The sequence below is a fragment of the Sceloporus occidentalis genome, unplaced genomic scaffold (assembly GCF_023333645.1).
Source record: "Sceloporus occidentalis isolate IW3139 unplaced genomic scaffold, rSceOcc1.0.p SCAF_2, whole genome shotgun sequence".
NCBI classification, from domain to species: Eukaryota; Metazoa; Chordata; class Lepidosauria; order Squamata; family Phrynosomatidae; genus Sceloporus; species Sceloporus occidentalis.
This window is the reverse complement of record NW_028316982.1, coordinates 225468359-225493656: the sequence shown is the minus strand read 5'-3', so window position 1 is coordinate 225493656 and position 25298 is coordinate 225468359. Positions and strand designations below refer to the sequence as shown.

General features: G+C 39.8%; 1 protein-coding gene across 2 annotated transcripts in view; it reads left to right on the top strand.

Annotated features, from left to right (window-relative positions):
* LOC149319743 (ephrin type-A receptor 3) overlaps positions 1-25298 on the top strand; it is a 279988-nt gene that overhangs the window by 171405 nt on the left and 83285 nt on the right. For both annotated transcript variants that reach the window (XM_089512286.1, XM_089512287.1), the window contains exons 4-5: positions 14061-14216; positions 16745-17080. In XM_089512286.1, coding sequence (XP_089368412.1) covers positions 14061-14216; positions 16745-17080 — 492 coding nt within the window. The remainder of the gene's footprint in view (positions 1-14060; positions 14217-16744; positions 17081-25298) is intronic.

Below are 25298 nucleotides of genomic sequence, written 5' to 3'. Positions count from 1 at the left end.
CAATCACAGGGACACCGCTGGTCATAGGTTGCTATAACATGAACGATCTTTATTTGTGGGGAAAATATGTTATGATGTATGAGCATTTTCATAAACTATGTATACATTGCTAAGTTTCCATATCTGTAAATAAAATGGTACAATTATATGCATGCTTATTCAGAAGTAAACCTTATTGAACTTAATGAAACTTTTCACAAATAATTATGTATAAGATTGCTTTTGTCATACTGCATAATGCAGTCACTACAGCTGTATCTAGTTATTTTACTTTATGGAATAATATCTGCATGAGGAGTAGGAATGAGCAAACATGGATCTCCAAATAATATTGAGTAGAGCTATGGGAAAGGGGCCACTATAATTCTTGAGTTTTGTCAGGATTTTTGCTTCTTGGACTGTCTGAGGGGTGTGCCTTATTTGCATTCTGGAATTTTCTACATCAGCAAGAAACTATGCACATTTTAATAATGCACATCCAAAAATGCACACACTTGAAGTGCACATAAAAGTCCACTTAAATATGTTTTAGTCACTAGTGGGAATGTGGTGAAGCAATGCATACAATTTAAAACACATGTATAAGCATACCCATATTTGGAAAACATGAGCAACAGAATAGGTGTCATTTCATAAGCAATAAAACTGATGGAAATGTACATAGAGGTGGGAAATGACGGTGTTTGCAGGTGCCTGCACATTTCTAGTACTAATGTGGATACCTGAAGTGGGGAGCTTTTTGTACAGAATCCATATGTATGTTCTATGTGATTTTATTTTGATTTTTTTTTTTTTTTTAATCTATTCCCCTTTCAAAAATGCACCTTCAAGTTGTGGAGGGTAAGATGGACATGGCTAGGTGTGGGGGACAGATAGAGTGCCACTCTTCTTGTCCTAATTCTCCCTCTTGTATATTTATTATCCCTTAAAGCAGAATGTCTAAAGTTGGCTTAGGTGGCTTGGATTTAATTGCATCTGGGTGGAATCAGCAGTTTCTTGCTTTAATTCCCATTTTTCTTCCAATGAGTTCATATTGGTATACATGATTCTCTTCATTCCCACTTTCTCTTCAAAATATTCCTATGAGATAGATCTGATGGAGTAATAGTGTGATTGATCCATCCAATTAGTTCCATGGCTCAAGTGGAATTTCAATATCAATCTCCTAAGGTCCAATATAACCTGCCTGGAAGTAATCTTAAACACAAGGACTTTTTCTAAGTAAAGATGTTCACACAATTGCACTATTAATTTACCATATTTGTTATTGAAATTGGTAGGACTTAAGGCTAAAATCCAATTCAGATTTATTTGCAGAGTAAGAGCTTATACAGACCCTAGCCCTGCCCCCAGGGCGCCATTTTGGCATGCACCTGTCTACATGGTATGCGCCCTCATGGCACTCCTCCATCCACATGATGCAGCACCGAAGGGGCATCATAAAGCCGCGCCGCTGCAACTATGGTGCCCCTTGGAGGGCGCAAAAAGGAGCAGCTTTTTTGCAGCTTCTTTTTCTCTCTCCGGAGGCTGGATCAGGGCCGTTGTGGAGGGTTGCCAAGGCACTGATCTGGCCAGTACAGAGGTGACTGCATGCTGCCCATCTGTACAGCCCCTAAGTCCTAATGAAATGAAACAAAGCTGCTTCTGAGCAGATAGCTATAGTCTTGCTGACTAAGTCATTTCTGACTTAGGTTAGTGACTGGTAAGTCATTGCTAACTTCTCCCATTAATTTCAATGAGATGCAAATTCTACTAATGTAGACAATATTTTGTAGTGGTCCACATTTAACACAGAAACACAGAGTCCTCGGGGCAGACTTGGACTTTTGAAATTTGAAATACTCTTAATGGCAGTCTTTGATTTAAAAACACATGGCAAAAGAAGATGGCATTAAATTAAGAATATTACCTTTTTATAGTCAAATAAAAGTGCTTCTGTGTCCAAGTGACATGCTATATTTGGCTGAGGGTTAACTGTTCTGGCAAGGCAGTATTTCCTTGAAATTCTCTTCATCTGACATACATTATTATTACCCTATATCACATGTAGTCCCCTACAGGCATAGACTAACCTGACCCCATCAGATGCAGTTTTTTGCAATATCCTTTTATATAGCTTATTTTAATTTCACATTTTGACATCTGATTTCATACAGTGACCCAGTCACAAAGAATATAATAATTGCATCAAGCATAACAGAAGCTGTACATCTTAGGAATGAATATTATGCCCATTCAAAGTGGTTTTGGTAGAGCCAGAGTAATAAGGTTCTTCCCAGAATGAATATTCTATATACTGTATGAACTTTTAAGGCTGTGTGAGAAATTACTGCCTCTAGTCTTCCTTGAGAATCCAAAGAAAAGTGTACAACGGTTAGAAGACATTTTTTGAAAAATTTGGAAATCTAGCTGGATTTAGAGTTAATAAAAACAAAAGTGGCATTCTAACTAAAACCTTTTTTAAAAAGATGAAGAACTAAAAACCAGGACAGAATTTCAGTTGATAGATAAAATCAAATATTTAGAAATAAATTTGTCAAAAAACCCAACTCAGAATTGTATAAGAACAATTATATAACAGTTTGGAAAGCCATTAAGACTGATTTGGAAAGGTGGAAGAAACAGCAACTGTCATTACTAGGAAGAGTTGCCATAATACAAATGAATGTTTTGCCCCGAATGTTGTTGCTGTGGTAATGCACTTCATAAAAGGAGATATAAAAACCCAGAAACTCTAATGAGAAGCCATTATAAAATACAATGTAAAGGTACACAGTTGTTCCTTTGAATTGAAGATGTATCTTTTTTGTATCTAATTAATATGTCTGTCAATAATGGTTAATAAACCTCTCTGACAGAAAAGACTAAATGTCTCAAAAAAACCTACAATTCCCAGATTTCTATAGCATCAAGTCATGGCAGTTAAAGTGATGTCACACTGGATTATTTCTGCATTGTGGATGCAGCCTAATGTCCATTTTCAAATTATCAATATCCAAAATGGGTACCTTAAAGGTGTTCCTCTTTTTTATACATAGTACTGAAAGTTCAGGCTATGCATATGTTGTACTGAATATTTTTTCTGTTCAGCATGACCATCAACATATCCTAGACAAGTTTATTATGAAATAAGTCCCTTTGAGTTCAGTGAGACTAACTTCCAGGTAAATGTTTATAGGATTGTCACTTAACCCTTGCAGAGTTAGACATCTGGCATCAGCCAGCAAACTTTGACACTAAAATGATAGCAAACTTTAACTCATTTACTTAATTACCACTACAGATTCACTGTTTTGATTTTCGGTCTCCGGTGCCACAAATCTTAAGTCACCTGTCCAGAACTAGTGCTTTTTTAATTTTGGAATACTTTCATGGAAATAAATTGAATTGGATTGATTTCTGCTTCAAAATATATCTGCACTTATAGTAGTAGGGTCATAAGGTGTTTGGACTTATACCAGTTATAGTAACTTAGTTGATCCCATCTTAACTGCCATGGTTTTGTCCTAATGGATCCTGGGATCTGTAGTTTGGTGAGTTACTTAGAATTCTATGTTGTAGATAAGAGGACACCAACAAAATAGCCAAAGTGAAGTTGAAGGCTTTCATGGCTGGCATCCATAGTTTTTTTGTGGGTTTTTCAGGCTATGTTCTATAAGAGTTTATTCCTGATATTTCACCAGCATCTGTGGCTGGCCTCTGTGGCTGGAAGATGCCAGTCACAGATGCTGGTGAAACATCAGGAATAAACTCTTATAGAACATGGCCACATGGCCCAAAAAACCCACAAAAAATAGCCAAAGTTCCTCCCTATATTCCCAGGATTTATTAGGGTGAAGGCATAGCAATTACAGTGCAGTCAAACTAATATATCTGTAGTGTAGTGTAGATACAGTCTCTGAATGTTTATCTGAAAGTAACTATGACAAAGTAGCTCCGTTCTGCAGCCTATGTGCTCTGCTCTTGGCCTTCCTGATTCCCAAAGACAAGTGAGAAATGTTAAATCTGTTCTCTATTGAGGTGTGAAACAAATGCTTCCTTGCAAGGTGGGTGTTGGTGGGGAATGCTGGTGGTTTGGGACAAAAAGGCATAATGTTACTTTGCACCTGCTGTTCAATAGGCTGTGACATTTTTATGTAACAATCAAAATGAAATGTGTTGGAAACTATTGCTCAGCATGGAGGGAGTTAGCAGGAAATCAGGTTGTTTTGTTGCTGAGTTATTTATCTTAAGGAATAAAGAAGTAATAAAGGGATAAAGAACCCTACCGTACAATGGAACTTACCCTTCTGCATTAAATACTATAAAATGACCAGATGTGACAAAAAGTGACATTCTTCATATCTTCCTTCTGTCTTGCAGTAATATCTGATTATTACTTTGAGCATGTTCAGAAATAATGCACATGTTCCCTTTCATTTGTCTGATAAACTTGTCCACTTTCAAATGGCAGCCTGATTTCCATAAACTATAAGGGGCTGCTGGCCTAGCATTCCACTCACCCTTTGTTTCTTCCTACTGTGTATATTGAAGCTGAGCAGAATGGGATCTTTGCTCAAATTCTAGACACGTAATCACCTTCCATTCCTTCTGCCTCATCACATTCTTCAACTACCATTACGTATCCACAGAACCTGCTAATAGCATGATGCAAATCAATTGCATTTCTTGGTCTTGTTGTGTTCAATATAAGAAAATCAGTGTGAGGAATTTCACTGTTTACTTCCTTGGAGATTCCTGTCATCAAAGATTGCTGTTGGACTGAAAAGTCCCGCCTGACTTTCACAGCACTAGTCATGTGTGCAGAACAGTGGAAGAGCTTCAGCTTTCTGAGAAGCAAATTTCTATAATGGTTTTGGGTGCGAGATGTACCATATTGAATAGAAAATGTACCAAAATATTATATAAACAGAATTAAACTACCTATGGAATTAAAAATGATTTAAATCATATCTATTAAAGTGCAAGAAAAAATAATAATGTCCAAGGAATGATGGCACATATAAGAAATATAGTAAAAAAAAATCCACTAAACAGGAGCTAAGTTAAAATAAAATAAAATAAAGCAGGGCTTGAAATGGCTAGGCAAAATAAAATAGCTAGCAAATAAAAACCCCAGATAAAAACACTGCGGCTCTTTAGATCACTCCCTGTTGTGCCACCACTATTTTACACTCTGTAGAGAGATATTGTACCTGCTCCAGGGAAGTTCTGAGAGCACAACAAGCCCTTTCCCTATAAAACAATTACTTTCTCAAAGCCTGTTTGAATAAGAAGAATCTCCATCTGTTAATGAAAGGATGACAAGGAGGAAACCTAGGGAAAGAGTTTCTGTGGGCCTATACAGACAGGCCGAAATAAAGCTGCTTTGGGTCACTTTGGAGGTATCTATTTAAATGATGCATGCATCCTAAGAGGCCAGAAGCCATGTCAAAGCCACGCTCCAGTCCTAAGGACTGTAGCGTAGCTTTGGCGCAGCTTCTGGCCTCTTAGAATGCATGCATCATTTAAATAGCATACTTCCAATGTGACCTGAAGCAGCTTTATTTTGGCCTGTCTGTATGGGCCCAAAGTTACATTATGTTACTAGAGGATAGTGGGTCTGGGATCTCACCCAAAATGTCAGAACCCAGTGAAATTCATACAAGTTTACAGGCTTGGGGATAATTAGGGCATTACCATCCCAAATAAGAGTTCTATCTCCCAAAATGAAGTTTTCCGTCAGTTCCCAAATGTTTAGCATTCCAGGAAGTGAGACGTTGAAAATAATTCACACCTAGAATGCTTGTTTTCCCTGTATTTCCGCATTCTTTTGGGGATGTTCCCTATCCCTTTTCTTTGGACATTTACAGTGCTATAGAAATAAACAACAACAACAACAACAATAATAATTTGGATGCCTAAACAGTATTTGTAAAAGCTCAGTCGAACTCTGTACTTATTACAACACTAGGGGAAATTTGGGTACAAAAGGCAAAATTCATCTGATTGGTCTGGCTTCTTCTTTAACAAAGTAAGTGTGTTCCTGGGCTTTATTTCTTTAACAGAAACTTTGATACCAGAGGTAGAAATTATTGGAAGAAGCAGCAAGTTCTGCATACGTTCTTGCTGTTCCCTTGTCAACTCACTTATAAACTTGTTAATTTTGGTACACCTGAACTGGGAAACAGATGGGTGGCCACTAGAGCTGTTGCACTGTTTGCAACCAGCTTTATTCAACCCTCTGGTTGCAGATCTTTGGACCAGTTGGAGTTTCCAAACATTCTTCAAATACAGTCCTGCATACAGTAGAGCATATTGTCAATTTGTTGTGGGTCTGTTTTTTCACATCTAAAGAAGCTCAATCTCTGATATACTTATCTTCCTGCAAGGAAACATGTTATGTTGTATGTCACTGTGTCCCACAACAGCCCAGTGGGAGGCTTTGGAGAGATTCATGCCTGGTATAAGAACAAAAATAGTTGCAGAATAACTCCTGCAAAAAAGCATGAGAGGGATTTTTAAAAAAAATAAAATAAAATAGTAATAGCAAAGCTAAATTTGAAATAATAAGCAAGTAAGTAGTAACTTAGAGCCTCTACAGAGCAGCATTATATGACGGTATGAGGGTGTGGCATTCGCATGGGATCTGCCCCCATGCCGCTGTCACACTGCATGCCTAACTGCATGGTGGGGGACATCATGGTGCCCTGTTGGTGCTGTGTTTAAATATGCTGCATCAAAGGAGCACCAAAAAGCTACCACCAAGGTGGCTAGTGCCCTTTCCGTGGAGTGAATTTTTTTGGCATTTTTTGCACCATGGAAAGGCCAGATTAGGCCCACAATGTGCGGATGCTGCAGCCCTGATCTAGTGAGGAAAGGGGCAGCATGGAGCAACCCATAGGGCCTTCTACTGAGCCCCTCAATAAATGGATGTAAGCTCCAAACACTCATTAAAAAATTGCCATACCGTTCAGTTTTTGCACCCTTTCCCCTCTTTGCCTTCTCTGAATCACTAAAGAGATTTCAACAAAAGGCTTGACTCTGCTATAGTTAGAGATGTTTCCTGCTCTTCCTTGCACAATTTGATATCCAGTATGTCTAGATGTGGGAAATCACACTGCAGCTGGTTACTCTTCACCTACAAAATTTCATAAATGTGCATCTGTTTTATTTATTTATTTTTCACATTTAACAACCCTGAGAGAATAAAAGAGAAAAGCAAGAGTGGTGGCATGCTAATGCAGTTAGCGCATAGGTGAGAATATTCTGAGCTAATCATGTACTAGTGGTGCTATGCTTTCTATTAAAATCATATGGTATGAAGGAGACTGTTTTACATCTTCATTACAAGCATCTTTCTCTCATAAAAGGAACCACATTTTTGGAATGCATCATTTTCGTGTCAGCACAAATTATATGAAGAAAGGAAACCAGGTTCTGAAGATTTAAACAAAGAGTGAGAAACCTTTGGTCCCCCAGATGTTTTGGACTGTAACTCCCAAAACCCCTTACATGTTGGTTGGAATTCTGGTAGTTGAAATCCAAAACATCTGGAGGGCCCACCTCTGATGTAAATTATGGTCTCTTACATTATATTCTTCCCTCCTCCCCCTCTTCATTTTCTTAAAATTTTTACAAGTTTGTGGGGGTTTGTTTGTAATATAGTACAGGAGCTCCTAATACTTCTGAATTACTGCAGGGGAGGACACACACCTATGTTTGAAGATTCCTGTCTTGGTTTATAAAGATATTGACACTTTGTCTTCTTAAGTGTGACAGAATAAAACAGAATATTTGTATGAGCCATGTTGGTTAATTCCCTTTATTTTCTGAATACTTCACATTTAAATTAGCTGTTATTTTTCACCCTGATCCTTCCTCCACGTGCTTTTTTAAATTGAACAGCAGGGGAACAATTGAAGGAAACAAGGATCACTTTGTAAATGCTTCCTGTTGCCTGCCGTGCTTAATGACTGCACATATCTACTTCCACTGCATTGAAACACTGCTGACTTTGCCTGGAAGTATTGTACTTTTGTTCAGAACATAAAGAATGGAGTTCCTGTTGGATCATACATCATGGCTCATTTCATGAATAAACAGTTGCTTTGACCTTGTACAGACAAGCTGGCCTCACATAGCTAATCCAGGAAATAATCTTGTTTATCTGGTGCGGCTTCATGTCACTAGGTTGTATTTACAGCTGGTATGGATGTTATTGGTTTTTTTTATGAAGGGCCAAAAGCTAAAGGGGGGATTATTACTACAATCCAGAGGTTGTTTGGAAGAGGTGTTGCCATGTGCTATCCAGAGGGAGTTCTCATAAGTGGAACTTAAGTGCTTACTGTTCACTTAAGTCACTTCAAGAATCCAATGTTCTGGAAGAGAGCAAAAGTGTACCTAGTACACTATTTCAATTCTATCAGCAGCCAACCAAATCCCAAACCTGTTGTCCCTTCCCCTGAATCACCCTGTGAGCATGAACACTGGCCATGCTGGCTAATTCTGAGAGTTGTAGTCCAAAAATCATTTTTCCAAGGTCTGAATTATATTCATAAATAGCCTAAAGGCACCAGATCCCATCTGATAATGGAAGCTAAGTAGAATCAGCTCTGGTTAGTACTTGGAGAGGAGACTGCCAATAAATACCAGGTGCTATAGGCTATATTTCAGAGGAGAATATTGGCAAAACTACCTTTGAGTATTCTTTGCCTAAGAAAACCCTATGAAATTCATGAGGCTGCCTTAAGTCAACAGATGACTTCAAGACACACACACACACATACAAGCAGACTATGAAACAATATATCAAACCTGTTGTTCTTTCCCAGAAACTGAATCTCCCTGTGAGCATGATCACTGGCCATGCAGGCTAGGTAATTCAAAGAGTTGTAGTCCAAAAATCACTTTTCCAAGCTCTGATTGAGGAGCATGTTTCCTCTGGTCTTAGTAGCTACATAACTAATAACTATCTCTTTTAAAGCTATGGACATTGGTAGGTGTTCTCACATCTTACATTGCAACTGGAGCAAGGCACACCTACCATTCTTTAAGTGTATCTGAAAGCATTCTTTTAAAAATGCAAATAATACTATCCAATTAATAGTCTAAGGCCTGGTACATACCAGCCTTTCAGGCGCCCTCATCACATGCGAGGGTTGCCTGGGGGGGCAGAGCACCCACACGCCCCGCAACCCTCTCACATGACGAGGCCGTAACAATGGCAGCTCCCTGTTTACATGGGCACCGCCATTGTTACATAAGTGCTACGTGATGTCCACATGGTGCAGCGTGACACTTACGTAATGAGTGTGCCAGAGGCGCACTTCTTACACTGCTGCCGAGGCATAAAAAGAACCTGCTTTTGCAGATTCTTTTTCCACCGGTGGGAAGCCTCACCGTTTGGTGGCTGAGCCTTCCCCCCGTCGGAAAAACAGGCACCGGCAGGCCGCCCTTTTTGGGTGGTCTGTACCACACCTAAGCCATTAATAAAGTCATTAATGGGTCCAGGGTACTTGGAGGACCGCCTCTCCCCATATAGTCCGCCCCGCACACTCAGGTCATCTGGGAAGAATTTGTTGAAGATCCCGACAACGAGATATGTGTCAACTTCACAAAGGGCCTTTTCCATCTCGGCCCCTGGGATCTGGAACACCCTTCGCGAGGAACTACGCTCCGCCACCTCCCTGGATCTCTTTAAAAAGAGACTTAAGACCTTCCTGTTTCGGCAAGCCTTCCCCGATGTCCCTTGATACTATGCGACTCCCCCCTATATGTACAGTATTATCGAGCACATTTAGCTGGCCTGGATCTGATGTATGGTTTTAATTTGTAATTTTGAAATGTTTTTACTGAAGTTTTATTTATGTATTGCAATTTTTACCCTGTATTTTGTATTTGTCATTGCAGTTCTTATCTGTACACCGCTATTATCAACGTGGAATAGCGGTTTATAAATAAAACTTATTATTATTTTTATTATTTCAACTAAAAATTAAACATAACGCTGGATTCAGATCCAAATGTTCATTGAAATTAGTCACAGAAGTCAGTATAAAAAGTTCAAAATGACTGACTGAAGTCCCATGTATTTCACTGAGAACTAGATGAACCTAGCTTATTTGTATCTTAACAGATAGCACATGTCGATTATAAACTATCTTTTATAATAGCTTGTTTATGAACCAGCTTCAGAGAGAGAAGGGAAACATAAGTGGTATAAATGCCATAACCTTCCTTACAGTGGTACATGAATACTTTAGCATTCAGTGAAGGCTGAAGTTGTATCTGCATTTGATTTACAGGGTTATTTTAGCATTTCTTGTATATTTTAAATTGCTTGTAACATTTCCAGGGTACTAGAAGATTGCACTTTTTCAAAGGCAGGAGCTGCAATCAAAATATAGCTTGGGGCTGCTCTCTCTCCCCCTCTGTGTGTGTGTATGTGTGTGAGAGAAAGCTTATCTGTATTGTGTAACATGCTTGAGAGCATATATGTGTAGCCAAAAGTGCATGGGACTGTAGTGACAGCAATATTTTTGCCAATAAATTCCACTCATGTTGTGCAAGAGAATTTTATCATATATTATACCAGGGAGTGTTACTGCCTGTGATATTCTGAGAGATACAGTTTTAGGTATAGGATTACAGTAGAAGTATGAATCATGTGTCACTTTAGTTATTGTTGGTCTGCAGTTCCCAGCATTCCTCACTAGTTTCCTGGCTTGGGTTGCTGGGACTTGAATACCAACAACAGCTGAAGACCCATCATGATTTACAAACACATACCCCTCTGCTACTGTTGCTTCACTTTCTATTTTCAACACTACAATAGTATGAGCTAATTAATAATTAATAATAATTTAATAATAATAATAATTTGTTTTATTTATATACCGCTATTCCAAAGATCATAGCAGTGAACAGCAAGTAAGCTAATTAGCAAATAAGCTAATTTGCCCCCAACAGTCTGGGTACTCAGTTTAGCAACCTCGGAAGGATGCAAGCCTGAGTCGAGCTTGGGCCCTTTTGCTGGTCTTGAACTCGCAACCTTGTGGTTTTGAGTGAATGGCTGCAGTACAGGCATTTAACCACTGCGCCACCAGGGCCACCAGCTACATCTATGCACCTACATATGAGGGATAAAAATGTTCCTATCTCCTTTTTATTAGTAACATGAAACAACATTATCACAATGTTTCTGTCTCTTCTCTGAAACCCACAGTTTTCTTCATCTGAGCAAGTTGAACAACAAACAGTTTGCTAAATGACAAAATAAAATCTGTTGTCCTTGCTTCTGAAAGGAAATATTGGGCCCGAACAGACAGGCCAAAATAAAGCTGCTTCGGGGTCACTTTGGAAGTATGCTATTTAAATGACACACACATCTTAAGAAGCCAGAAGCTGCACCAAAGCTGTTCTCCAGTCCTTAGGGCTGGAGCATGGCTTCGTTGTGGTTTCTAGCCTCTTAGAACGCATGCAGCGTTTAAACAGCATACCTCCAAAGTGACCTGAAACAGCTTTCTTTTGGCCTGTCTGTTCAGGCCCATTATTTGGTATATAGGTTGCTGCTCTTTTCTCCAGCACATTTTATGTCAAAGAAATAAAGCTGGTGTGACCACCTTTTTGTGCTGGCCACTTTTCAGGTTTTAATTGACAGTATAATTACCTCCATTATTTTATTTTTACCTGAAGGCGATAGCACTGGATAATCTTAAATTCACTTGACATGCAAAAATAGTAGAAGTGCAAAATAGCCTTAGGGGGAGAGACAAATCAGAATCCTCTCACCAGGACATGCTGGGACAGCAGGGTTGTAACTAGCTCATTTCCCTCATGACTGGTATCTGCACAGCATTGTAGATGAGCCATGCAGAAAACACAATGGCACTGTAAACTTTCAGTCTCAGAAGACCATAAACAGGCTAATCTGGCTTTTTCGTGTGATGTTGCTTACTACTTCTCTTTGTCTCATCTTCATTATGTAAGTTCTGTGGGATGCTCAGTCTCCTTAATTTTATTCCTCTTTACATTTATTCAAGCTTGTATGTATATGTTCATAATAAAACAAAATCTGTCACATTTTCCAGTACTCAAAAGAGTTCTCAAAGCTACTTGCAACACACTTTTCACACCCTCTCTTCCCTTTGCTATTAAAGTAATGGGACATTATTATTATTATTATTATTATTATTATTATTATTATTATTATTATTTGTATCCCATTCTTTTCCCAGAACTGGGACTCAGAGTGGCTCACAATATTAAAAGAACAGTATTAGGCAGTATAAGGCTTTCCTGCATGCCTCTGTTGTATTCCCATAGAATAGAAAAACCATCCTTCAAAATTGGCTGCCAGGAATAGCTGGGGAATGGCTTGTGGACACCCATTCTCCCACCGTTCTGTTCCATGCTGTTCCGTTCTTGTTCCTGCAAGTGCCATGCTATAAGCTTACATATCTGGGGTTACCATAGGTTGACAGGCAACTTGAAGACACATACACATTCATCCAGAAAACAGTTGTATCTCACAGGTTTTGTTGTTATATTACATGTGTTAATTCCATTCTCTGCTTGGTAATCAAGACTGCCAAGTGTTTTTGATAATTTTTAGAATTTTCACTAGAGAATCCTAAGCAACTACAGATCCCACAATTTAATAAAATGGCATTCTGCCAGTGTCACAGTGTTGTAGTTTTTTATAGTTGTATTTTGTGGATACAGCTTTAGAGTTCTTTCAGTTAGATGTAGGTGAGAGCACTTGTAGCCTGTGATCCAAGCAGAGTGGTGAGATGTGTTCATTCAGATAGGAAGCAAAATAAATACATAAACCAGTACTCCTGAAACACTGTAAAAGTGTTACTTTCTGTTTTAGTTTGGGAGTACCAATAAGATTCAGGTCAAGCATTGAAGTGACAGAAAAGGAAAACCCTTGTATAGGATTCACAAGGAAAGACCTAGCTAGGGCAGGGGATACAACATGACCTTTGAAAAACGTATTCATGCTATGAGGATTAAGCAGCCTTGAAAGATAGATGTTATTTCCCCCCCAGAGAGCTGCAAAGGAACTTGTGGGAGTGCCTTAGCTGGTGAGAGTTAAGTCTCTCGTTGGCCTAAAATGCATGGGCCAAATCAGATGGCTTCTGACCACTTTGGGAGTATGAAACATGCCCCCAAAGCACCCAGAAGCCACTCCAAGGCCACTCCAAGCTGGAAAAAGCTGGCTCCTGCCTGCGGCCCGTTTGGGACTGCGGCAGTGGCCTGCTTTGGAAGCATTCCATGTGGTCGCTGCGGTCTAGCCTGTCTTCCAGACTGTCTGCTTCAACTCATTGTTATTAGACTAGAATGTTCGTTTTTATTTTTAAGAGGAGTCAGGGAGAAAGAAAAATGGCTATTTCTTGTTGCTTTATCAACAGCATAGCAAGAGCAAAAGCAAGTACATTTCCATACTGCTTATCAACAGTGTACAAGCACTTCCTAAGCGATTCACAATGTGTAAGCCAATTGCCCCCAACAATCTTGGTACTCATTTTACCAACCTACTCATTTTACCAATCTATGAAAGGATGGAAGATTGAGTGGACCGTGGAGCCCTTCTGTAGGATCAAAGGCGCGGTACGGACTGCTGGAAAGTGGTGGTCTGGGTCTGATTTTAGGGCTCGGGAGTGCAAGCGACTGTATGCTCCTGAGCCCTAACGCATGTCGGCAGTGCCATCATGGCTCGGCCCCATCTACATGGGGGCCGCCATGATGATGCAAGCACGGCACAGTGTCTAAAAATCGCTGTGCTGCGTGTGCATCATTGCTGCACACGAGTGAGCAATTGGAGTCCTCATCTAGTTACAAAGAGCAAGAAAAAAGTGCCATTTCTTCCCAGCACATTTAGTCCATATGGATTTTGAATTTTCCATATGCTTCAAAAAAAGATGAATTCCTTCAGCTCAGAGATTATTCCAAAATTGAGTCCACAGAGAGAAATATTGCTGCACATTCTGCCCATGACCTTTACATATCATCAGCAAACAATGACAGAACCTTGTTAATCAGAGAGATTGTAAGTAATTTCCATTCTTTTACAGCTTGCCGACCAGGTTTTTACAAAGCATCTGCTGGAAATGTCAAGTGTGCCAAATGCCCGCCTCATAGTTCGACAAATGTGGAAGGTTCTACAAACTGCAAGTGTGAAAAGAATTACTTCCGTTCTGATAGAGATCCTCCATCTATGGCTTGTACAAGTGAGTGACCTCATGTTGACCATAAACTATGCTTGTGTTTCAGTCTCTTTTGTATGTGTGGAATCCATTGAGAGTCTCAAACCAAAGGACTTGCACATAATAATGGCTACATAAACAGATGGCTTTATATCATTATAGCAAGGGTAGGCAAAGTGAAGCCCATAGGCCCATGAAGCCTGCCAAATCCCAAAGTGCAGGCTCCCCATGTCCCTGGAGTCCTCATGGCAAAGTGCAGAAACTTCAACAGTTTAAACCTCTAATAATACTTGCTGTACCTTAGCACAGACAAGTTTCAACTTACTGCAGCAATCAAATGCTCTTCCTTCCTTTCATCACCCTAGCTCACTCCCGCACCAGCTTAAAATCCCATCCCTTGCTTGAAAATACTCCCATCTCCTCCTTCCATCTCCTTAACTCACTCCAGTGGCAATTTAAAATCTCATGGCTCACAAATGTTCTCCTCCTACTTCCATTCACATCACTTCAGTCCTGGCTTAAGGCCTCCTTGCAGATACACCCACCCCTTCCTTCTACCTACTTCACTCACTCCAGTTCCCAGTTGAAGTCTCATCCTTTGCTTTCAAACACACCCACACCCATCCTTCCTCTCTCCAATCCTGACTTAAAATTAATTATTCTATAAATGGCTGGTTTTTAAAATAATTTTAAAATTGTTTTTTATTATTTTAAATTGTGTAGCCCCTGAATAGTTCTAGATTCCTTAATGCATCCTCTGACTCCACTGCAGTTGCCCACTCCTGCATTATAGTGTAATCTTCCTGAAGCCAGTTTTCTGTTTGTTAGCTTATGTTACTTTGCATGTGCCATTGACATTAATCATATTATACACCACCCACCACCTCTTACATCTTACTCTTACATCTACAGCTACTAAATGTTAGTAATAAAGTTTTTGTCCCAGGAATTTATGGGTTTTATCACGCCACTTTTAAACTATGATTCCCATGGGAGAGAAGTTGCATCAGCAACACCAATCACATGACACCACTTCCCTCCCATAGCTGCCCCATCCCCCAGGCATCTCTTTTCATTCACAGAGGAAACCCATGAATGATCTGCAATGCCCCAGTGTGGATACCCATTCCCAGGGCAGTTGCATTATTGGCAGCTACATGATGCCACTGTCCCTTCCTTCCCCCTTCCCCTCTCACCTCACTATTTTTTTTTAAAAATGCTCTTTTTTCTCACAATTGCAGAGCTCTGCAGCCTCAAGATTTCTTTAAAATAACTTTAAAACATTAAATCGGGGCTGCAGAGCTCCAAAACTGCAAGACAGAAGTTAAAAATAAACAACAACAACAACAACAACGGCATATGGGGAGGGAAGGAAGGTGAAGGGCAGAGTTAAGGGAGAGGATGGGAAGGGAGCACCCTTGAGGCAGAAGTCCCCAGTCTTGCAAAAGAAATCCATGTGGTAAAAGCTGCTATAAAAGCGGTATGTTGCCATTTCTATTTTCCCTTCATGATTGCAGCAAGAAAGAGGCTGGTGTGATAAAGCCTTCTTTTGGAAAACAGATAAACTGAATTAGCTTCCTAAACTGTGGGTCAAATTCCCATTCAGGAATACCTGGACAGCACAGTTTTATCTCAACGAATAAGTCAACTTTGGTTCTTCATCTCGAAAACTATTCTTCAGGATCTGCTTTTTCTTTGTATCTGCATTTCATCTGCTTTGTATTTTATCTATAATAAAGCACATGGCATAGTTTTTACATACTGTACTTTGTCCCTTCTTCTCCCCTGCTGTTTTTTGTCAAATAGAGTGAGTAATAGATACTGAAATTTCTAAAACCAATACTAGTCTTTTTAGGGATGTAATTTTCTTCTAAATTTGTTCTTGAATGAAGCAATGAGTGATTTTAGCAATTTTCTGCCCACTGCAAGAAGATCCTCAAAAACTCTTTGAAAGACTATTTGCATTTCAAGACTTACTGTGCACAAAGAAATAGATAAATCATGTGGTATTTTTGCATACAGACAACAGCATTTTCTGTACAGAAAATACATAGAAAATGCTGTTTTCTGTGCAGAAAATGGTATAGTTGGGGACTAATTCTGCACAAAATTCACATGCAGTTTTCTGTGCATAAAATGATGCTTCTTTCACAGAAATTCCTATATTATCTGGGAAATAGTGTACAACTTTTATGCAGAATAAGCCTTTAACTATGGAGATTCTCATTAGTCCCAGATTCTCCTCTTTGGGGCTTCCTGACATTTTTTAATGTTTTGAATATTCTTTCCATTTCTATTCTTTTTGAAATCAAATGCCTCATGAGAGCTTTTACGCTCAATAGCAAACTATTTTAGATGTTTCTGTAAAAACCGTAATAGCCTGAAGATGATTGCTTTGCACTGGCAGCCTGTGTGTACTTTAATATGCCTATCTGTCTTTGAGTAATAAAAGTAAATGGCTCCCACCTTTGTCAAATGCTTATTTGGATGGCTTATTTGCCTTACTGGAATTAGAATAAAGAATAATTGTCTTCTTTACATTTACTCTGCAGGACCACCTTCTGCTCCTAGAAATGTTATTTCTAATATCAATGAAACATCAGTCATCCTAGACTGGAGCTGGCCTTTGGACACTGGGGGCAGGAAAGATGTCACTTTCAACATTATATGCAAGAAATGTGGAGGAACCACCAAGCTGTGTGAACCCTGTGGTGCTAATGTAAGGTTCCTTCCACGTCAGATTGGACTCACCAATACCACTGTGACTGTAGTGGACCTGCTAGCTCATACAAATTACACATTTGAGATAGACGCTGTTAATGGAGTCTCTGATTTGAGCATCTTCCCAAGACAGTTTGCTGCAGTCAGCATTACAACCAATCAAGCTGGTGAGTAATGTATCTCTATGGTCCTTTTATTATCTGAAATGGTGGTGAATTCCAGACACTTGTCCCCCACTGTCATCATCCCTTCCTGTCATTTATGTTGCAAACATTTTTTCCACTTACGTAACAACATGTGGGTAATGGCAGCCATCAAGAAGTAAAGTGGATATGTTTTTATTTCCCTCTTCATAGCTTGATGTGCTCCATGTTGTCTGTGGTGCATCAAGGTGATAAAAAAAGTGGATGGAGAAAGCCCCCTGGCCCACTTTTATGTCCATTTTTTTCCTATAACCCTTCTCCATAGTATCTAGGTTTCTATTTATTGTTTGATCAAAACTAGTTCTAGGGATCAACAAAATTGGGGCAGGGGATTCTTTGGTGTTTCATGTTCTGGAGTTGTTTATGCTCTGGTACCATCTGCCATGTTGGTCTGCCTCTAAAGACTGAGCAGAAACTTCAACTAGGAGAACATAAATCTGCTCAGATACTGGTAGGTGTTAGGCAGTTGGATCATGTACTTGTCCCCCACTGTCATCATCCCTTCCTGTTTATACTATTACCCATGGCGTAGTAACTTGCTGCTAGGCCAGATTCCAAATGCTGGTGGTAGTATTTACAACTCTAATTGGTTTGGGTTGATAGGTCATCTTTCAGACACCATTCTGTCCATCCTATGAGGTGAGCATTAGAGGTCCTTCCTATTTACCTACCTTTAAGAGACCAAACACTTATGTTTATCTTGGCATATAACTGAGCCAGGAATTTGTTTAGGCTCTTACATATATCACAGTCCAGTTTTTATTGCTAATTTTAATCTGATAATTGTTTTTATTATTATTATTATTATTATCATTATCATTATTATTGCTGTGATTCTTTCTATTTTTAGGCACATTACAAATCTTTCAAATAAAAAATAAATAAAAGTCCCAGACCAAATGATGCAAACGTTTCTCTTTCATAACTACAAGGAAATATCTCTACATCCACTTAAGAGAAAAACTACTAATCTTCTTTAGTGCAAGTGAGCAGAATTATATCTTCTGTTGTTTGGTAGTTTTATTGCCAAGGGTTTTGGCAGAATCACTGTTAGAATTAACTCCCACTCCACAATCAACAGTGTCAAGTAACACTTTAATGTGTTGCCACAGAAAGAATGTGTTTTATTAATAAAACCAGATTTTAATGAAAAGGTCATTTTAGTAATCTCCAATATAAATTATGCTGGTCATGTAAGTGATTAATTTTGATTTAATGGAAATGAAGAAAATGAAGTGCTTTGATGTTAGACATATAAAAGAGTAGCATTGGCATTACAAAGGTTTAATAATGTTATGGATTATATTTTCTGCCTTCTATGTTTCCTCCTCTTGACACAAGTCCCACTCATAAGCAGCCTTATGAGATGGATATTGCTTTAAAGTGATGAATTTTCTATTTATAGTGTTCAAATGCCCTTCATGCCTGTGGGATTTGCCAAGAGTGCTATATTTTCATTGCCTGGGCAATGAATAAGTGAAAAGGATCATGTTCATTTTGCAAAATTTAATATGCATTTAATAATACTCAAGTAGTTGCAGCATTTTTTTGTTCAAGGCAGAGGCCAAGATCTAGTGATGTACTTCCTCTGGGTCCATCTGTTTCTGCTAGAATCAGCAATTGTCTCTCTTTCCTACAACACCCTTAAAACTTGCTCCAAAGGAAATCCTCTGAATCATGACTTTGGTGCCACAGCGAGCTTCATTGTGAATGGGATACAGTGAGAGGTCCCAGTTCTTCTGACACTGGAAACAGAATGCAGCATGTGGGCCATGTGTAGATAACTAGACTTGAATTTACTTTGGATCTTTTTTAAAATTCAGCAATGTTTTTTGGCAAAACATATGAATTTGTTACAGCTGTTTCTCATGTACATCACATACAGTCATCCATTTTCTTCACAATGGAATTTAAATGCTTTCTTTGTTATTTTGGGAACTGATTTAATGTTTGTAGCATTTGTGGATTTGTTTAAATTTCAAACCAAACCCATCATCAAGATTTGTGATCAATAACCCTAGTGTCTCTGGTTAGCTTCTCTGTGTCTATCTGTTTAAATGAATAGCTTACGAAATGGCCATATTTGTAAAGTGGTACTAGATGAGAAAGAAGAGATTGGAACAAAAGGAGAATACAGATGCTGCAGTAGTGTTTATGGGTTGTTATAGGGAATTTTGAGCTTTCAGCATTGCCTTGGCCTATTGCTAAAATGAGAAATCACACACACAGGTGGGGCATTTGTGGTGTATCCCCAACATTTATTTTAGTATATATCAACTTTTGAATAATTATATATAGAAGTGCAGATACCACAATAAAAGAAGAGAACAATAAAAGCCCCTCGCGACAATGGCACCAAATTTTTCAGGTACACTGTTTAGGGTTAACTCAGACGTCCTTCTCAACTCATAGATCTGGGCCTGTGCAGACTTTTAACCACAAGATAAACAAATGGAAAGGGTTTTGAAGGGGTTGCTTATATTCTTAGGGTTATCACTTTCCAAAGGCATTGAAGTAATATATGACATAACCCTGTTATTGTCCACCATATTTTTTTGCATTCTAAACATTTCCCAGGCAACATAGAACAAAAAGAAGTAGAAGCAGCAGCAATGTTACTAAACACATGATCATTAATCAATTGCTTTATTCCCAGTTCTATACAAAGTCTGGGATTATCTTCCTTAAATAACTTGAATATTACAACAGTTCTTGTTTGTTTTGTCACCACAGAAAATATTATCTTATGCCTTCAGAAACACATATAGCCTGGTGTCTACCAGTGGACATTTCATATTGTCAAGGAAGAGGCTTACAAAGGCAGTTATCAGCCATGGCGAAGGAAGCAAGATTTCATCTTAGCTCACAATAAAATGTTCTCACACAGATGTTATCTAATAACACCAATCAACCCTGCTTAGGACGGGTCACTGACTGCCGCAAGAGAATTATGTGAAATTCACATTCCCCTAAGGCAAGGTGCTAATTATGAATGTGTCATGGATAGAGATGGACAGCTGTGCCACTCTGAAAAGCTGATATGCAGATTCATTTGATCTCCTCAGCCAGTATTTACTTAGTAGCTGATTTTCAGATCAGATTTTGGGCTGGTTGTTACTTTAAAGATCCATAACATGTTGGATCAGATGTATTGGTTTCTAGATCCTTTGGTAAATTGTTGCCATAAATTAAACGTAGTATAGCAGTACCCCCTATCCTCAGTTGTACAAGATTAGTATGAGAAACAAAAGTCTGTAGGAAAGCAAAGAGGAATAAAAAGAAAAGATATTGTTTGCTTCATCTTCCAGCAGTATATTCTGTATCGAGTGGAAATTTCCAATATAAATGTAAATTTCCAAAAATCCAATTCAAATTTTCAATAAAGAGCCAAAAGACAGACCAAGAAAGAAAAAAGTGTAAAAAATATTTATGCAAATTATGTACTGCATTTCTGAAACAAACAAAGAAATATAAACAAAAATAAAATTAGAGAATTTTCATATTCTAACCTTATTTAGTTCAAATGTGAGCCATCAAACATGGTTTTTAATGGTACACAGTTTCAGATACAGCCAAGAAAATATATTGCCTGGAGGGTACAGGTCTAATTAGAACATCTACGCATCACAATATGTCATTTCTACAATGTGTTAATAACCTTCAGATGAAATATTATGTATTTAAAACATGCCGGGGTAGCTGTGTTGGCCATTTAACAAATACAAAAATCAGTGATACATTTATTGGCTAACCGAAATGCACAATATACTTGTTACAAGCTTTCGAAGCTCCATGGGCTTCTTCATCAGGCAAGATGTTACAAACCAAACAGGAGAAGAAGAAGAAAAACAATTGGAGATGTTAGTCAGACACCTGTATGTTGTTTCAGTCTTTGTAAAGATGTTGTGAGGGGGAAGATATTTTTTGCAGGCAGGCTCCTCCTGCTTCTGGCAAGGTGACAATAGGGAGATTTGCAAAGTCCAGGAAATTTAAAGTCCATTTGCATCTCAACAGGGACCCCTCTTTTGCAATCCAATCTGTCTCCATTCCAGTGAGGCCACAGACCTCTTTGTAGGCAGAGAACAATGGATTCCTCAAGAAATCTCCATGTTTTTGCATCAGGAACATTTTGGTGATGTAAAACATGCAAATTCCATCCAAATTGAGGAAGATTTTTTTTTTTTTTACTCTGGTTGAAGTCCCAGTCCACAGGCTACTCTTCATGGTTCCCCTTTTGCAGCTACAATGCGGTATCTCACAATACAGAAAACATTCAGGGGCAGCTGTGTTGGCTATTTAACAAATACAAACAAAAATCCATGAATTATACTTTTATTGGTCAAGTGAAATATACAATATACTTGTTGCAAGCTTTATTTATTTATTTATGGGATTTATAACCTACCTTTCTCTCAAAGAGGTATTTAAGACAACATAAAAATTTCTAAGAATATTTCTAAATAATAATTAAATCACCCAGAAACCCAAAGGATTTGTGGGAAATGCACTGGCACCCAAGCTGAGGGGGGGGGGGGAAGCAAAATAAAAGGGAATATGCTAGAATATATAAAGTTATACTTGGTGGGGGGGGGGAGTAAATGGGGAGACTTTTTTCTTCCTGTGTCACTAGAACCTGTCATCACCCAAGGAAGCTGAATGGTGGGAGAGTCACAGAGCTGTCCATTGTTTTCAGTATTACTTTCCTGACCCTTCCAAGACTAAAGCAGTAGAGAAGTGGCTTGTCTTAACCCAGTGGTTGCTAAGCCTTGGTTCTCCAGAAATTTGGGTCATCAGCTCCCAGAATCCCTGACAATTTCCAGTGCTGGCTGGGACCTCTGGGAATTGGAGTTCAAATCATCTGTAGAACCATAGGTTGAGAAGCATGCCTTGATTTGTTCTGACTTACTGGTCAGAATCCTATTTGTAACATGAGTGTGTATATCTTTCTTCAGACAGTGGACAATTCTCTTGCCCTTGCAGTCATCACCAAAACCTCTTCCCAGAAGTTGTCAAACATGGAAAGGGTTGCTGGCTACTTCGTACTGGGGAGGAGGGGAAGGCAATTCAAAACATGATGATGTGGGTGCACTGGACTCCTGGGAGAAGGAAATGGATGGCACACTCCATCATGAAGTGCTGTCTGATGACACTCACACTGGTCTGAAATGAATTGCTTCACCTCTTCCTCCTTTTATCCATTGGTAAGCAGCAGCATCCCTTTCCAGGGCTTGAAAACCACTCAAATTGGTGAACAAGGAAGAACATGGAATTGCTCAGAGTGAGCAACACTCCAATGTAAGAGCCTGGTCATTGTGACCAGACTGAATTTAACTTGCTTTTTTAGTGTATAGCAACAGTCGCCTGCCTCGCCGGGCAGACCGTTTTGCCACTAGACGCGGCTGGACTACAAGCCCCAGAGTGCTCTGGGGCTTGCCCGGCTCCCTATTGGTGCGCAGGGGCAGAAGGGGCGGCCCTTCCGCTCCGCGACGCTCTGGGAGACGGTTTCATTGGTGCGGGGCTTCCGGTCCTCCAAGGCTGCCCAGCATGCAGGGAGGGAGGGGCCTAGGCCTATATAAGGCCGTGTTGCTGGCCCTTTCCCTCAGTCAGTTGCTTGGCTTCGAGCAGAGCGGAGCCAAGCTGTGGAAGGGAGCAAGTCTTGGTGCTTCTCCCGCCCGCCCACCGCTGTTGTTAGGTGGTTTTTAGTCACAACTTGGCGGCAGCATAGGCCAGGATCTGCATGTTGTGGTACCAAGGCTATGAAGCTCTGGTTTGGGAGTCAATAGGTACCCGGGGGTGAATAGGGCAGGCATTTGGCCATTGCGGGGGCCAGAACGCAGGAGCGCCTCCCGGTGACTAGGGGCTTTGTGAATTGGTGAACGCAAGACAAGGTTTGCGGTCAAGTTGTGTTCCTTAGCCCCTAGGTCATCCCAAGCACCGGGTGGGTGCCCAGTTTGGATAATCAGACTACATCGGGTGGTTTGATTGCACAGATCCTGACCTTATGCTTTGTGCCAACCCTACCAATTGTTTGCAAATAAAGTTGTGGCCTTACTTCAAACATGTTGTACTGTGGTTATTTGACAGCAACATCTGAGGCAATGTGTATGTGTGGGGGGGGCAGTTGATCATAATTTACTGTGACCAGATTAACTCAGACTAATTATTTCATTTTATCTGATTTATTTTACCCTGATAAAGTCTGATATAGCATACTTTATCCCTTGTGGGCTCTTGCCAACAAGAAGAGTACTCCCTATTTAGTCATCATGTTAGAGCCAGAGTTCATTCAGTGTTGGCAGACTCAGGACAGAGAAGGAAGAGTACTGCTTCACACAGTTAACAGTCTCTATGTAAAATGAATTCACAACTAGGCCACCTTGACGTGGTGAGGGGAGGGTTGCTTTTAATAGTTGCTTCTCATTATGGCTATATATCATCCACAGTACTGGTGACAATATACCTGTGAATACATTTGCTTGAAGGCATGTATTTATGTTCCACAGATGGATTTTTCTCAGTCAACCAGTTGAGCTTTCTGGAAATAGAATTCTCAACTAGACTGGCTTTTGGTCTGTTCTAGATGACCTTTGCTTATGTCATGTCTTCTGTATTAACATATTTAATAATAAAAACAACTGCAAATAATTTTTCAGGAAGATAAAGGCCTGATATGCACTGGCAGGATGTCATGTCCTGGTGGCAATAGTAGGGCTTGGGATTGCACACCAACCTCACAGTCCTGAGCCCTACTATGTGTGGGTGGCGCCATTACAGCACCACCCCTCCCACACAGGGGCCTGTGCATGATGTGTGGGCATTGCAGCGCCCACACATTGCAGCGCCCACACATCATGCAAAGGAAGAGACATTGTAAGGATGCCTATTCACTTCCGAGCCGAATACAAGGTGTTGTATCACCTATAAAGCCCTAAATGGCTTGGGCCCAGGGTACTTGGAGGACCGCCTCTCCCCATATAATCCGCCCCGCACTCTTAGATCGGGAGCTAAACATCTTCTGTCAGTTCCAGAGGCGCATTATGTAACCTCTCGGAGAGCCTTTTCGATCTGTGCCCCGCAACTCTGGAACTCTCTCCTGAATGAGCTCCGTACATCTAGCTCCCTTGAAGTCGTTAAGAAAAATCTGAAGACGTACTTATTCCGCCAGGCTTTTCCCACGTGAACCCCTTTGGTCATCTCCCTCCCAATGTGTTGTGAGATATTGCCATCTTCACAGCCTGCTGTTTGTGTGTGGTCTTTTCTGAAGTGTTTTATGGATTTTTATGTGTAATATGATGGGGTTTGGGGTCTCAATGGTTTTAAATGGTTTTACACTGTTTTTACACTGTTGTACACCGCTATGATCGATGGAATAGCAGTATATAAATAAAATTATTATTATTATTATTATTATTATTATTATTATTATTATTATTATTATATCACAAAGGAAGAGTTGGGTTGTCACAGCAATGCTGCAGGCCAAAATTGGGCGCTTACAGAAAGGGGTGGTCTGTACTGCGCTAAAATACAGCTTTCAGAATCTTTTATTTTAAAGGTCCATGGAAACCAGCACACCCCAGCTGAATTGTTTGATTTCATTGCTGCTTTTTCCTTGTTAAGTGTTAGGAATACACAAACAAAAACAAACAAACAGCTTCATTTATATACCACTTCATACTGAATTAACAGTGTCTAAGCGGTTTACAACTGTAAGTTAATTGCCCCCAACAATCTGGGTACTCATTTTAGCGACCTCAGAAGGATGCAAGCCTGAGTCAAGCTTGAGCCCTTTCGCTGGTATTGAACTCGCAACCTTATGGTTTTGAGTGAGTGGCTTCAGTACAGGCATTTAACCACTGCACCACCAGGGCTTCTTACATGCATACATACTTCCAGAAAGGTCTAGAAACCATGTCCAATGAGGAACGACTTAGGGAGCTGGGGATGTTTAGCCTGGAGAAGAGAAGGTTAAGAGGTGATATGATAGCTTTGTTTAAATATTTGAAGGGATGTCATATTGAGAAGGGAGCAAGCTTGTTCTCTGCTGCTCCAGAGAACAGGACCCAGAATAATGGATGCAAGCTACAAGAAAAGAGATTCCACCTCATAATTAGGAGGAACTTCCTGACAGTAAGTGTAGTGGAGTCTCCTTTCTTAGAGGTCTTTAAGCAGAGGCTGGATG